Source organism: Solanum pennellii, chromosome 1, assembly GCF_001406875.1.
Source record: "Solanum pennellii chromosome 1, SPENNV200".
NCBI classification, from domain to species: Eukaryota; Viridiplantae; Streptophyta; class Magnoliopsida; order Solanales; family Solanaceae; genus Solanum; species Solanum pennellii.
Window position 1 is genome coordinate 1,075,261 of NC_028637.1, and position 15,319 is coordinate 1,090,579.

At 32.8% G+C, this 15,319-nt stretch overlaps 3 protein-coding genes across 4 annotated transcripts; all 3 read left to right on the plus strand.

The window, feature by feature from the left end:
- The first annotated feature begins 1,076 nt into the window (after positions 1 to 1,076).
- On the plus strand, positions 1,077 to 1,900 carry LOC107013646 (protein NDR1-like). Its single transcript, XM_015213513.2, has one exon. The coding sequence runs from the start codon at positions 1,243 to 1,245 to the stop codon at positions 1,831 to 1,833; it is 591 nt and encodes a 196-aa protein (XP_015068999.1). The 5' UTR covers positions 1,077 to 1,242; the 3' UTR covers positions 1,834 to 1,900.
- A 2,516-nt stretch (positions 1,901 to 4,416) lies between these two features.
- Positions 4,417 to 8,723, plus strand: LOC107008106 (probable plastid-lipid-associated protein 12, chloroplastic). Its single transcript, XM_015207018.2, has 11 exons — positions 4,417 to 4,747; positions 5,826 to 5,879; positions 6,079 to 6,153; positions 6,439 to 6,558; positions 6,708 to 6,899; positions 7,162 to 7,245; positions 7,325 to 7,417; positions 7,759 to 7,812; positions 7,919 to 7,998; positions 8,288 to 8,395; positions 8,479 to 8,723. Exons 1-11 carry the CDS (start codon positions 4,502 to 4,504, stop codon positions 8,567 to 8,569), a joined length of 1,197 nt encoding a protein of 398 aa, XP_015062504.1. The 5' UTR covers positions 4,417 to 4,501; the 3' UTR covers positions 8,570 to 8,723.
- Positions 8,724 to 9,523: 800 nt separating this feature from the next.
- Positions 9,524 to 13,518, plus strand: LOC107008704 (DEAD-box ATP-dependent RNA helicase 41). Of its 2 annotated transcripts, none has more exons than XM_015207846.2 (3): positions 9,524 to 9,581; positions 9,697 to 9,740; positions 11,321 to 13,518. In XM_015207846.2, the coding sequence occupies exons 2-3, from the start codon at positions 9,698 to 9,700 to the stop codon at positions 12,859 to 12,861; spliced, it is 1,584 nt and encodes a 527-aa protein (XP_015063332.1). In that variant the 5' UTR covers positions 9,524 to 9,581; position 9,697; the 3' UTR covers positions 12,862 to 13,518. The 2 variants fall into 2 exon arrangements, with proteins under 2 accessions (XP_015063332.1, XP_015063339.1); XM_015207853.2 differs by having other exon boundaries at positions 9,562 to 9,581; positions 11,263 to 13,518.
- Positions 13,519 to 15,319: the final 1,801 nt, after the last annotated feature.

Sequence of the window (15,319 nt, forward strand, 5' to 3'; positions counted from 1 at the left end):
TATATATATATATATATATATATATATATACACGTGCAACATATGCAATTGTGCCCTTAACTGAAGAATAAACGCTCCTTGTTAAGTGACAACAACAATAACATACCCTATAAAAGACCATTAGTGGGTTCTAAGAAAAGTATGAAGTACGCAAATATTATCACTATCTCATAGAGATAAACATCATATTTTTGAAAGACCCTCGTGTATCAACCTCAAATAAAAAAAAAAGAAAAAATAATAATAAAAGGATTTACCTATCAATCTCATGAGAAAATTATTCTATTTTGTATCCACCTTCCATTTTATATACGAATATATTCCTAAAATTAAAATACTTTACGGAACTCTTATGCGTGTCCTTTTTCATAACATTTTTATAATTTGTTAATAATATAATTAAGTAAACAGAAGTATGATATCTCTAATTCTCTAACTAATGCTTTTTAAGTGAAATGATCATACGCTACAACATGGTAGCGTAACAAACAAAGTCTCTAGGTTAGATTATGGCATTGCCATGTACTCCATCATCATCTATATGTAACAATTTGAGTTTTTACATAAGAAAGAACTTCTGTAAAAATAAGAAGACTCTTGTAGGTACGATCATCCTTTCTTTCGCTACTAGTGAACGGTTGCACAAAAACAATGATGAAAACAATCTTTCTTAGCGTGCTTTTCAAGTATTATCAGTTATCACCAGCCCCAATCTATCGTCTTTCTTGGTGAGTGTAAGGAAACAAATATGTGATATTTCATGTTTATTGTCTCATTTTCCATCCAAACAACCAACCTCATCATCACTTCCACCTTTCATCATGTCTTATAGTATTTATCTAAATTACTTATATATACTTTTCTGATAATCCTTTTTGCTTACTCACCAAATAACCTAAGATACATAGTACTTATTTTTTTAAAAAATATTTTTCCCAAAATAATTTTTTTTTTTACTCTTACTTTCACATTACTTTGTAGGACATGTTCCAAGAAGTTTAGTGGAAACCACCAACTAACTTGTCTACAAGGACCAAAAAAATAAAATAAAAGCAAACAACATGAGGGGCAAAGTAATAAAGTCATTGACCCAATCACTCAAGTCTTGTAAGATAAATATATACCTTTAAAAACCAAAAAAAACTTCTTTAGGAATATTGTTTCACCACTTCTCTCTATCATCTCTTCTTTCTTCTCTTCTCATAATTCTAAATTCTGAATTTGTCTTTCTGACTTCTCAACATGTCACATGTTTGTAATTGTGTCAAATTGATAGTGAGTTTAGGCGTCACAGCTCTGATCCTATGGTTAAGCCTACGTACGACGAAGCCTAAATGTTCCATCGGAGATGTTTACGTGCAAGGCCTTGACAAATCAATCAACTCCAACAACAACAAGACGAAGCGTGACAACCATATATCATTTCAACTCAATTTGAAGAATGAAATGAAGGACAAATCTGTTCGTTACGACAACGTTACCCTTAGTTTTTACTATGGTAAAAATACAAGTTACCCTCTAGGTAATTATACATTTGTCAAATTTAAACAAGGCAAAGGTAAAGAAGCATCTAAAGTTGGCATGTTTGAGGCACATAATATGCCATGGGATAATGCAATTAAGGATGTTTCAAATAATTCTAAGGCAATTATTAGAGTTGATGTGAGAACTAAAATTAGATACAAAATTATATTTTGGTATACTAAAAGACATAATTATTTTGTGGAAAATAAAGTTGAAATTGATGATACTGGTAAATCTAATGCACAGAAAATTAGTTGTTGTTTTGGGATTTTTGGATTTTTATTATTTGTTTTGTCATTTTTACTTTAATTGTTTTAGGGTCCATGAAAAAAGGTGAAGCATCTTTTAATTAATTAATTTAGAGTACTTTATGTTATTCTTTCCTTCCAGGTTGTAAAAGGACTTTTCTTTTTAATTGATTAATATTCATATTTTCTTTTCTTTCAACAATTATATATATATATATATATATATATATATATATATATATATTCCTTTTATTATTAATTCGAATTTGTGTCGATAGGTAATAAATCACTAATGGACGACTATATTGTTTGGCTTGTTCATCATGTAAAATTTAGGATTTGAAAATATGAATTCGAGTGTGAATACAAAAACTAGAATACGTACATCAGAATGTATATTGTTATTAATCGGATAATACATAGACATGTTCTTTAACTTATTCTTAATTGAGATTTATATATACTCTTTAATTTTGAATGTGTATACTTAGATACATAAACTTCAATAAAACTGAACAGATAGACACGTTCATATTCTGTTACAATATTATATCTTACATGACGTCCTATATGTATTATGCCACGTAAAATACGTATATCTATTTGTGCACATTCAATATTAAAAAACGTAGGCAGATGACAGTTGATGTTTAAAAGAGTATATTTTTGTATTGTGTCTTCTTAATTAAATGGAATATCTTATTAATAAAATATTATATGTTTATAATTTATTATTATTATTATTATTATTATTATTATTATTATTATTAATTTTAGTTCAATAATTAATTAATCAAAATATACAACTATATATATGACATAACACAGAAATATATTTTTGTATTGTGTCTTCGTAATTAAATGGAATATCTTATTAATAAAATATTATATGTTTATAATTTATTATTATTATTATTATTAATTTTAGTTCAATAATAAATTAATGAAAATATACAACTATATATATGACATAACACAGAAATTAAATCTAATACCTTATCAATTTGTTTTTTTTTTTTTCTTAAGCATAGATGCAGTTAAAGTATTGAAGTAAATTCAATTAATTTGAATTTGCATTTTCTATTAAGATCCTCTAAAGATAATGACGAAATTAGAAATATCATTAGAAATATATATTTAACTTATATATACAGTATAATATTTAGAAATATTTATCATATGTAACTATATCCTTAACTAACGAATAAACACCCTCTACTAAATATTTTTTTATTTTCACAATTTGAAATATATTATTGCTCCCGTTTTAATTTATTTATCTAATTTTAATTTAACATAAATTTTATAAAATGATTTTTTTAAAAATTAAAAATTATATAAAATATATCAAAATATCGTGTTACAAGAATTTATTATATCATACTCAATATATATATTTTTGTGAAAGATTATTTTCATAATTTAAACACGTTATCTTCTATTCACGTGATATAGATTGAAATAGACGAAATATTTTTTAATAATTTGTATCATTGATGTCTCTTTTTAAATAAAATAATTCATTGAGGTTAACGTACGTAGCCATCTTTAAAAAATTCATGGAGTTGGCTTATAATATATAAAAATAAATTGAGATTTAATTCAAGTTAATATAATTAATATTACCAATTTTACCTTGTCAGTGGACCTACGTTGTCATTTAATATTACTATTATTATGGTTGTTGTTATTAATTGTTTTTGTTGTCAAAGTTGAAGTAGGTAAGAGGGTAAAACAATGTAATGTATATTTCTTATATAACAAAATATACATTTAGATAAAATGTACTTAATTGAATAAAATATTTAAAAGATTATATCTTAGTGATAGCGGTGATAATGACTAATAGTGGTGGTTATAGGTGCTAATAGACGATTATAGTTGGTGGTTAATGATGATGATAGATAATACAAATAGTAGTGATTAACAGTAATTGCGATTGATAATTATGGTGAATAATGATAATAGATAAAAGTGATAGCGAATAAATATTGTGTGGTGGATGATGACGATAAATAGTAATAATATATTTATAATGATGTTTGATAAATATACGATAGTAACTGAAGGTGATTATGGTAATAACATCGAAACTAATGTATGACACTAACTAATGATAATAATAATAGTTAAAAGTGATGATTATCAATAATGGCTATTAGCGATAACGATTGATTGTAATGACAATAGTATTGATAGTTTGTGATTGAAGATGATAATTGTGTGGTGGTGTGTCGTGGCACGTAGTTAAATAGTAATAATATATGCCGATGATAAAATAACGATGAAAATAGATGAAGCTACGATAGAATATCTTTTTTTTGACAATTCTTGAATAGATAACACCTTAATAATATTAAAACCTGACTCATAAATTTTAATCATTTAAATTTATTCAAAAATCATAAAATAAAATAGAAATACACTAGATAATAATAAAAAAATTATGTAAATATTGTAGAATAACAAATCAAACTCCTTTTAGCCAAAAATAATTCAATAGCAATTAATTATCTATATAGTCAAATAGATAATATTTTCATGGCCCACATGTACACGTGTATATCCAAGAACTTGCCACGTGTCAAAGAAAATCCCTTATATATCTAACTAAAAAATAAAATAAAATAAAATATAATAAAAATCTTGAAAAGTTAGTTGAAGCTGTTATCACACACACAAAATCCCTTCCCTCCAAAAAAATAAAAAAATTTCCACACTTAGCAAAAATGACAACAACAATGGAAATTGGGAATTTGGGTGTTGGATTTAGGCCTCAAATTGCGATAAATTCGACTCGAAAATGGCGTTGCAAGCAATTTCTTGGTCAAAAAATGCAAAACAAGAAGAATTTTTTGCTTGTATGCTCTGTTGCAAGTAAAGTTTGTTCTTTTAGTGAAGAAGAAAATGGACTAATTGAAGCTCTTATTGGTATACAAGGACGCGGTCGCGCTGCTTCACCTCAACTACTTCAAGTTTGTTCACACTTTTTTAATTATCTCCAAATTAAATTTCTTGTTTTGTATGATTATTTGTTCTTGTTGTTGTTGGGGATACGAATTAGGATAGTACGATAGTAGGTTAGTAGGTAGTGATATGTCTAGGTATCCGTACGTACTATTCTACTAGTAGTTGTAGTATTGCTCCTGTAGTTTCTTGTCCTTTGATTTCTGTTATCGTCTATTGTGTCTTGTACTTTGATGATAAGTAGTACTTATGTTACATCTTTTTCTAGACTACTTTGGATAATTTTTCCTTGAGTCGAGAATCTATTGAAAATAGACTCTCTACCTACCTCTGAGGTAGGGGTAGGTTACCGTATTTGTTATCCATCCCAGACCTCACTTCGTAGAACTACACTGGATATGTTGTTGTTGTAGTTTATTGGATTTGTGTCAAAGTTACTGAGTTCTGCTGAACCTGTAAGCTGCATTGTGGCTTCGGTCATGGCTTAGATAAGATACGTATAGACGATATTATAACGTAGATTGAAAATGTGTGGGCTATAAAGTGGATTAAGTAATTAGAAGCATGTAATGTTTGAGTGATTACACATTAGAATGGAAGAAAAAGATCCACATATGTGATATTTACGAGTTGGAAATAAGATTGACTTATTAGAGAACTTATAGTATTATACTTACTACTACTTTTTATAATCGTAAACAACCTTTCTACCTCCACCAGTTAGAGGTAAGGTCTGCATACATTCATTTACCTAATTTGACATGGTATTAGAGTCACGCCCGTTGGGTCTAGGTGTGGACCGTTGCATAGACTTGTGAATATATTCCCGATCCTTGAATGTCATGCTCCAGATCGTATAGTGGAACTCTGGATAAAGAATGTCATATCAGATTACACCATGTATGTTGTTGTATTTAATTTGGTATGATAATGATTGAGTTGAGCATAAAAGAACCAATGCGGATTCATATCACCAACCCCAACTTGTTTGAGACTGAGGCATAGTAGTAGTAGTTGTTATATTTATTGTTATAATAAGGCTTAACATGAGTTGAGCATATACCCGAATTATGTTTGATTATGCAGGAGGTTGAACGTGCTGTTAAAGTTCTCGAAGGATCAGAAGGTGTTCCTGAACCGGTGAGTATTGTCTTTGAGTGCTTTCGCTTTCATTGCATTCCCCTTTTACTCATTTCTTAGCGTTGATTATGATAAATGTGGCTGCATATCTGCGAGAAAAAGGTACTAAAAACGATTAGTTATGTTGTTTCTATGTAAGTAACAAAAGGGATTTGAAAGTTTGCAACTTTACAATGTTGTTGGTGACTTGGTGTTATAGACAAGCTCGAGTTTGATAGAGGGTCGGTGGCAGCTGATGTTCACGACTAGGCCAGGATCAGCATCTCCTATTCAGGTTAGACGTTATACTTTTTGCTTACGTGCTTTCAGCTGTCAACATTTTTCTGGTGCGTAAATTGGTTAGAGAGCTGAAATGAAGAAATGATGGTCAATATTCATTTCGTAGACATACGAAAAATCGATACTGTATTGTGGATTTCAAAGAAGTAAATTTTTAGTCGTTAACGTTAGTATTGATCATAACATCAGCAAACATCTTCTCTTCCTTGGGGACAAAAGGCAGTAACGAAAACTTGGGGTTGTCTAACTTATCGTTTTCCTAATATGAGCCATTTTGCAGAGAACGTTTGTTGGGGTTGACTCATTCAGTGTATTTCAAGAAGTGTTCCTTAGAACGAACCATCAACGTGTATCCAACATTGTTAAGTTTTCTGAGGCAATAGGTGAGCTGAAAGTAGAGGTATGTATCTTTTATATTCTGTTTGCTGAATATTGTTACATATGACCGACCCGAACTTGTTTGGACCGAGGCATAGTTGTCTACTTAAATTTTGAATGGTAAGTATCTCTTTGATATCTTACTGAATACAAGTTTTATGTTCCTCACAGGCACTTGCAACAATCAAAGACGGAAAACGTATTCTTTTCCAGTTTGATAGAGCAGCTTTTTCGTTCAAATTTCTACCGTTCAAGGTCCCGTATCCTGTACCTTTTAGACTTCTGGGAGATGAAGCTAAGGGCTGGTTAGATACAACATATTTGTCTCCATCTGGAAATCTCCGTATTTCAAGAGGAAACAAGGTAGGAGAACGTAATTAGCTCGTGTCATTTTTTCTGTTTTGCTCTTTTCCTCACTGTTATACGTTATACACCATGCATAAAACGTTGTTTAGACTCTTCAAACTATCTCTGGTGTGTGTCAGTTCCTTCAAAAACTATGCATTTTCGGAGGGTCAAAGCAACATAGCGTAAAATCAGTTAACTGTATATATACTATCAGCTTCTTTGTAACGGGTAATCAGTTAAGCGTTTAAGGGCGACAGACTATACTGATATAGTGCAGGGAACGACATTTGTGCTGCAAAGGGAAACTGAACCAAGGCAAAAGTTGCTTTCGTCCATTTCAACGGGTACAAGGGTAGAAAAGGTACAATTTTTCGCTCGTTTTCTTGAAAAAATTCTGTTATAACATGTGTTGGTCCTGTGATTGATGTGAAATTTAACAGGCGATTGACGAGTTTATTTCCTTAAACCAAAATGTTGCGAATCCTGAACTGGAACTCCTCGAGGGAGAGTGGCAAATGATATGGAGTTCACAGGTATCAGTCCAACGTCTGTTTTCCTTTCAAATGAAAGTTTTAATAAGTGTGTCGTGCTACTTTGAGATCTAGAACATAACTTAACGAGTGACAAATATTTGACAATGAATCCAGTTAATACTATTGTATATTAACTTGAGGTCGATGTATGAATCTATAAACTTCAAATCCTGAATCCAACTCTAGTCTGAATTGAACCTTAACGATAAGTTCTAAACATGTCGTTTGGTTTATCAGATACTTAGAGCTTTTAACTTGGAAATGACTGTAATTTGCTTTTCCGAATAGATCATTCATTTCTCGTATCATATATTAACTTGAGGCCGTTATCTGCTTTACAGGTTGAAACAGATAGTTGGTTAGAGAATGCTGGCAACGGTCTGATGGGAAATCAGGTGCATAAGCCTCTTCATTCTGCTGTTTTTTTTCTCTCTATCGACTTTGATATCTTTGGAAACGTACTATACTTTCTTATTCGGAATTTGTGTTTGTTCTTTTTAGATTGTCAAACCAAACGGACAGTTGAAGTTCCTCGTTGGCATATTGTTTGGTATTAGGTTCTCCATGACTGGCAAATATGAGTAAGAACTTACCATTTCAGTCATCGATATAAATGACTTGTGAGAGATCTGGTTTTTGCCTCAGTAATTACCTAACGAGAGAAAGAGAGTCGATGCAAAAGCAGTTTCCTACACTAGGAAATGTGAAATGTTAAGACATAGTGAACTCTGTTAACTACGTTTTATATAGACTAGACGAGAAGTTAAGCTTAACGAGATACTAAGGTATAGGGAGTGAGTGAACTCGATCACCTATGAGGCCTTTTATTTGGTATGCTCGTTAAGTTTAACTTCTCGTCTTCTGCTACAGAAAATCTGGAAGTAACATGTACGATGTCATAATGGATGATGGAGCAATCCTGGCTGGTATGTATGGAATTCCAGTAGAAATGGAAAGCAAGTTCACCATAGAAATACTGTAAGATATATCAATCTATTGCAGACATAACAAACTTAACTGTCATCAATCGTTGTGTTATCCTCTTACTTTGTACAATGCAGATATACCGATGATAAGATCAGAATTTCACGCGGATACAACAAAATTCTCTTTGTTCATGTACGCGTAGACGGATCCAACATGAAGCCATGACTCTCAAGATTTCCATATAGTTACATTAAGGCCAAAATTGTTATGTTAAAACTTCAAGCATAGTCAAGTATTTCTCAGGTTGTAACTTGTATTCAACTTGGCAAGCACTTCATTTTGGCATCTATAACAACGAAACGTATCCAGTATAATCTCACGAGTATGGTCCGAACTCCAAAGAATGTAGAATATACATATACCATACTCCTACTTTCGTAGGACAGAAAGGTTATTTCCGATAGACATATTTTGGCATCTATTTTTGAAAATTAGGAGCAGAATAAAAACAAAATGAGAGCATTTGCAAATGTGGAAGCTCTATATCTCTAATACTCATCAATCATTCTGTCCTAATTTACGTGACACATTTCATTTTTCGAGAGTTAAACAGTTTAAGTTTGATCCACAATTTTCTCATGGAATGTTGAAATTCTTTAAAATGAAATTTATATAATTGTAAACTACGTAAAAAAAATACTATAAGTCACAGTAATTGACAATTTAAAATACAGTGAAAGATAGACTTGTTTGAATCTCGAAATTTGAAAAGTATAAAAAAAATTAGGACATATCTCGAAATCCGTTCATTTGATATCTATAAATATTTATCTATAGACTGAATTATTATTACACATTAACTTGAGGTTGTTATACAGATTAGTAAATTTCAAATCTCAAATCCGATGTCACGTTTCTATACAACTCGATTATATTTATTAGGTAGAAAATGACAAACACAGCCCCTTATATATGAAGATAATTCCAAAAATAGTCCTTTTAAATATAAAATTAATTAAAAGTATCTATCTATAGTGATATTAAAGTTCAGGGTCTCTTACTGCATTTTATCCAAAATAATGGGTCTAAAACAACAATTCTTAAACTTTAGCTCCACTTTCAACCCGAAAAACCCAATCTAGATCCGACAACCCGGTAACTATATATACACCTATAGAGACACCGAAAAATAAAAAAATTTGATAAATTCAACAGAATCATTGAAGGAGAATACTGGGTATGTTATTATTTTTTTTAATTTTTTTTTAATGGTTGTTGCTTAATAATTTTCTGTAATTTTTATAGGATTTTGATATTTTGAGGATTTTGTACTTTGATTTTTTTTTTTGTAGAATGGAAAGTTCTGTAGCTGCAGAAAATGATAGTAATCCCCCAGGTAATTTTCCTTTAAAGAAGTAAAGATTGTTTTTTTAATTTCAATTTTATGAGTTTTTGCAAAAAAAATTGAGTGGATTGAGCTAGATTAGCTGTTGTTGTTGTTGAATAAGCCTAATAATTAGGGGATTACGTATCTCGAGTGTGTCTTAGTGGTCGATGAAGTGAGTTGAGAATCGGGGTTTAGGTTCAACTTTTGTTTAGTTGATTGTGACTTGAAACATATTTTTAGAAAGTAAAAAGTAATTTTTTTTTTGTATCTTGTGGTGTTAAACTAAAGACTGGTAAAATATATCGAAATGTCATTTAAAGTTCCGTAGATCATGGTTTGGTTCCAAATATTTTTTATGTGTTCTTATGCTTGCTTGTCAAAAGCATTTTATTGTAAAAGTTTTTGACTTGAAGGATTGTGTGAAAGCACTATGGATGCCATTAGTTGAAACGTGTGATGAGACGTTTTAACGGTTTGAGTTTTAAAGAGAAAGCTGCAAAATAAGCTGAAATGAATTGAATTTGATAGAATCTGAGATACATTGTGTTGATATTGGATAATGTCAGGGGTGGAGCCAGCTCAGTAGCTTTGGCTCAAACTCTCTGTTTGTAAAAAAACTCATTTAATACGTATAAATAATTTATTCAGAACTCTCTAAGAAAAAATATTTTTGATTTTGAACTGATAAACTAAAAGCTCTGGCTCCAACTCTGAGTTAATGTCCGTCGTAGCAATAGTTGCTTATATATAGAATTTAAATGGTAATGGTTCCTAACTAGTTGCCATGTACTTATCGACTTGATCTTTTAAGCTTCTCCATTGTTGGATTGTGGCCGTTAGTCGTGAGGATAGTCGGTAGTTTGCTTTCAATCCGCTTTCTTGCTTTTTATCGGTTACGTCAGTTGAATAGTCTGTTCATTGTTCTATTGTTTGTAGAAAGTAGTTACTTCTTATTTGATATTTTGGTGAAAGAGTTCTCCAGGACTTTGGTTTAATATGACAAATGCTTATGTACTATAGCGCTTTAGACGTAACCTGTTCTACTTGTGTATGTTCCATGCTTATCTGTCTCACTCCTACTATTTAAGTTTCACCTGTCATAATGAAAATCCAAAATCGTTTTTTAAGTTCATAGCTGGTATGGGTTCATGGATTTGGTCTCTTATTCAGCTACTTGACCCTAGGTTTAACTGGACTGCCCCTCGGTCTCTCCGTCTCGCTAAGAAAGTTTTTTGGTCCGCTAGTCCTTGGTTTGCTTGAACTAGCCTTCTTCTCAACTGCAGTAGTCTTCTGCAGTTCTGCTAGTCTGGTCATTGGTTTGGCTAAAGTAGCCCTCAACTCGTTTCCATTTTCTGTTGGCTTATCATTTTGATTCACGTTTAATCAATGTATTTTCATTCCCATATCTTGTGAGAAGCAGTTGCTGACATATCCTGAACTGTAACAACCTTACTTTGAAATTGTTATAAGGCAGCAATTTAACCATCAAAATCAATTTAGATTTCAATTTACCCTTTTTATTCTTATCAAGATGTAACAAACACACGGTTTAAGTGCTTATGGGATTGCTTCGTTGATGTCTGCTTCAGAGGATGATGTGAAGGAGAGGTGTTGGGACCAAAGAGAAGCGCTGCCGGGTGAGCCTCGATGTGTCGTATGTGGCCGCTATGGTGAGTACATTTGTGATGAGACTGATGATGATATTTGCAGCTTGGAATGCAAGGGTATATTGTTGTCGCGGCTTGGAGAATCACGGCAACCTACTGCTCGTCCATGCCCTGTGAAGTTACCAGCAACTGATGAGTGCTATTATGTAAGGGATAATGGTAAGTCTGAAGTGAATCCGCTAACAACTGACCAGACTGAACTTCTGAGAAGGAAACTTGATATTCTTGTGAAGGGAGATACTACACCGCCTCCCATCTTGTCATTTGCTTCTTGCAAGCTACCTCAGAAGCTTCTCGAGAATATTGAAGTTGCTGGTTACGAAATGCCAACACCTGTTCAAATGCAAGCAATCCCTGCTGCTTTAGCACGGCAAAGCTTGCTTGTTTCAGCGGAGACTGGTTCTGGTAAAACTGGCTCTTTTCTAATTCCTATAGTTTCTCAGTGTGCGAAATTCAATGAAGAGCATTTCCGAAACCAGCAACAACCATTAGCTATGGTTCTCACACCTACTAGAGAACTCTGCATACAAGTAGAGGATCAAGCTAAGGTGCTCGGGAAGGGTTTGCCATTCAAAACTGCATTGGTGGTAGGTGGTGATGCCATGGCAGGACAGCTCCACCGCATCCAGCAGGGAGTATCTTTAATTGTGGGAACTCCTGGAAGGCTCATTGACCTTTTAACGAAACACGAGATTGAACTGGATACTATTTCAATTCTTGTTCTTGATGAAGTTGATTGCATGCTCCAAAGAGGTTTCCGTGAGCAGGTGATGCAGATTTTTACAGCTCTGTCTCAACCTCAAGTGTTAATGTATTCCGCTACAATTCCTAAAGACGTAGAGAAGATGGCAAGCTCAATGGCGAAAAAGGTTACTGTCATCTCTGTTGGGAAGCCAAATAAACCTAATCAGTCTGTCAAGCAGTTAGCTATTTGGGTAGACTCGAAAAGGAAGAAGCAAAAGCTTTTTGATATTTTGATGAGCAAGCAGCATTACAAGCCACCAGTTATTGTATTTGTGGATTCTAGACTCGGAGCAGATCTCCTTTCTGAAGCAATAACAGTAAGCACTGGGCTAAAAGCATTATCAATTCACGGTGAGAAATCCATGAAGGATAGGAGAGAAATTGTAAGATCATTTCTAGTTGGAGAAATTCCAGTTATTGTGGCCACAGGAGTGTTGAGTCGAGGAATCGATCTGTTGACTGTAAAACAGGTTATTGTGTTTGATATGCCGAATTCCATCAAGGAGTACGTGCACCAGGTGGGAAGGGCATCTAGAATGGGGGAGGAAGGTACATCAATTGTCTTTGTGAATGAAGAGAACAAGAAACTGTTTCCCCAGTTGGTTGAAGCTCTTAAAACATCCGGTGCTGCGATTCCCCGAGAGCTTGCTAATTCACGGTATTCTGTTGGCTCTTTCTCTGCTGGTAGAGGTCAGAAAAAACGAAAACTTGGTTTCTGAAGATGTTCCTCCCCTTCCTCTTCCTTAACATTAAGCTCCCCTTTAGACGTTACCCTTCCTTTTGATTTGTTCACTAGTTCTCTCACAGGAAGCTGGACTCTGTCAGACACACGTCACACAGTACACACAATACGTAGTATCGTATGAAAAGTTGTGAACTTTCCAGGTAGTTAAGCAAAATCCGGGCACTAGTGGTCTTGGTGGTGTAATTAGAAACCACAATGGTGACTGGCAAATAGGATTCATGAGTAAGGAGCCTCAGGTAGACCCCGTCCTTGCTGAATTAAGAGCCCTTAGACAAGGATTGATTATGGCAACTCAACGCAACCTCACCCCCCTTGACATCATCTCCGGCTCAACAGAACTCTAACTTGAGATTTTCTTTCCGCGAATACAAGTAAGGTTTCACTCTTCAGTAACTTTGCTAAAACGTATTACTATATAAGATTAGAGATGAGGTAAATTAAAGGGATCTTTGTGTTTTATTTACATGTTCACTATCTCACAGATTACATATATTAGATTTCAAGTTATAAGTTCTTATTTCAGCTCTACTCGTACTCCAGACATGTATCACTTGTAAAATAGTCAAATGCATTTGCTAGAATCTAACTCAAGTAATACCTATAAGAGAATTTTAATTTGTTTTTCGTCTTTCCTTTTGCTTTCATTTCGTACTCTCTGATATAATAGCTATATATTTCCTTTAGCTTTCATTTCACTTGATGTATAATGGTTGATTTATGTTGATCCTTAATATAGTCCACATGATCTATATGGTCCTTAATGTATTATAAAAGAGGATTAATTTATGTCACAATACAAATCGTTGTGATTGACACCCACTCTAACAATCAGTGGGAGAACCATTACTATCATCCAACTTAAACGCATAAAAAACTAAGGCAGTTGAATTACGAAAGCAAGTTAAATAACTATTAACTTTCATTACTAAATAAAGATCTAATAACTAACTAATAACGCGGAAGATAAACCTAGAATGTGAAAGTAAATTACCAAAATTATAACGATATCCACGTCTAACAAGAAATTACTAACATTTAGACAACTAATTTTATTATATAATATAAAAAATTATCTTTAATGTTAATCTGATAGGGTGATATTATTTTAATTTACTAGCGTATTAAATTTAAACCGGCTATTATCCTTGATCAGTGTCTAAGTTAAAGCTTTTGATATCATGATTGTGATGGAGTAATAAGTATTCAATCATTCTTAAACAAGGGTTGTGAGTTTGAGTCTCTACAACACAATCACTTTTTTTAAGGTGGACTTTACCCCCAAATTTGAGACTTTTTGATGCGAATTCAAATTTAGTTAAACTCAAATATGAGTACTCAACATCGGGTAAAAACTAAAAATAATAGTTGGTGTATTACAATTAAGGAAAAGGGTTAAAAATATCCCTCGACTTTATTTTATTAGTTCAATATGCCCTCACCGTTAAAATGAAGTTACTTTTATCCCTGCCGTCTACAAACTTGTCACATATACCCCTCAATTGGATGGAAAATCCTAAATCAACAAAATAACCCAATTTACTTAAATTAACCAATTTAAACCCGACCAGACCCACTAATCATTTAACTCACCTATTTCAACATCGTAAAATAAATCAAATTCATATACCATAAGATTCCAAGATTAATATTATAAAGAACTCATAGAAAAACAAAATGACCCAATATTTCATGGACACAATTTCTGTGATCCATAATTCCATGAAACGAAATGACCGTAATTTTTCATGGACGTCCGTTAAGACGTTGGAAATGTATCCAGTTTGTCCCCCGGGGAAAACATACACATTTTCATTTTCAAACGAGCGCAAAATCAAGTAAACACATATTTTATCGATTTTCGTGTACTATAGTCCATGAAATTTGTGCAATCCACAATTCTTGAAAAGAAATAGCCGAAATTTGTCATGAACGTCCGTTAAGATGTTGACTATGTATCCAGTTCATACCACGGGAAAAACAGGCTCATTTTCAAGTTCAAACGAGTCCCAAAGCAGGTAAATAAAAATTTTCCCAATTTTTGTGTGCTATAGTCCATGAAAGTTTTGTGATTGGGAATTCGTGAAACGAAATGGCTGAAATTTTTCATGGACGTTTGTTAAGATGTTGGTAATGTATCCAGTTAGTCCTGTGGAGAAAAACGAGCGCATTTTCAAGTTCAAACAATCACCAAAGCAAGTTATCACATATTTTATCGATTTTTGTGTGTTATAGAAATGAAACTTCTATGATCCGAAATTACCAAGATGAAATGGCCTAAATTTTCATGGACGTCCGTTAAGACGGTGACAATGTATCTAGTTCGTCCCACAGGGAAAATGGACGCATTTTAAAATACAAACGATCCCCAAAGTAAGTAAACACATATTTTGTTGATTTTCATGTGCTATAGTACAATGAATTTTTGTGATTCA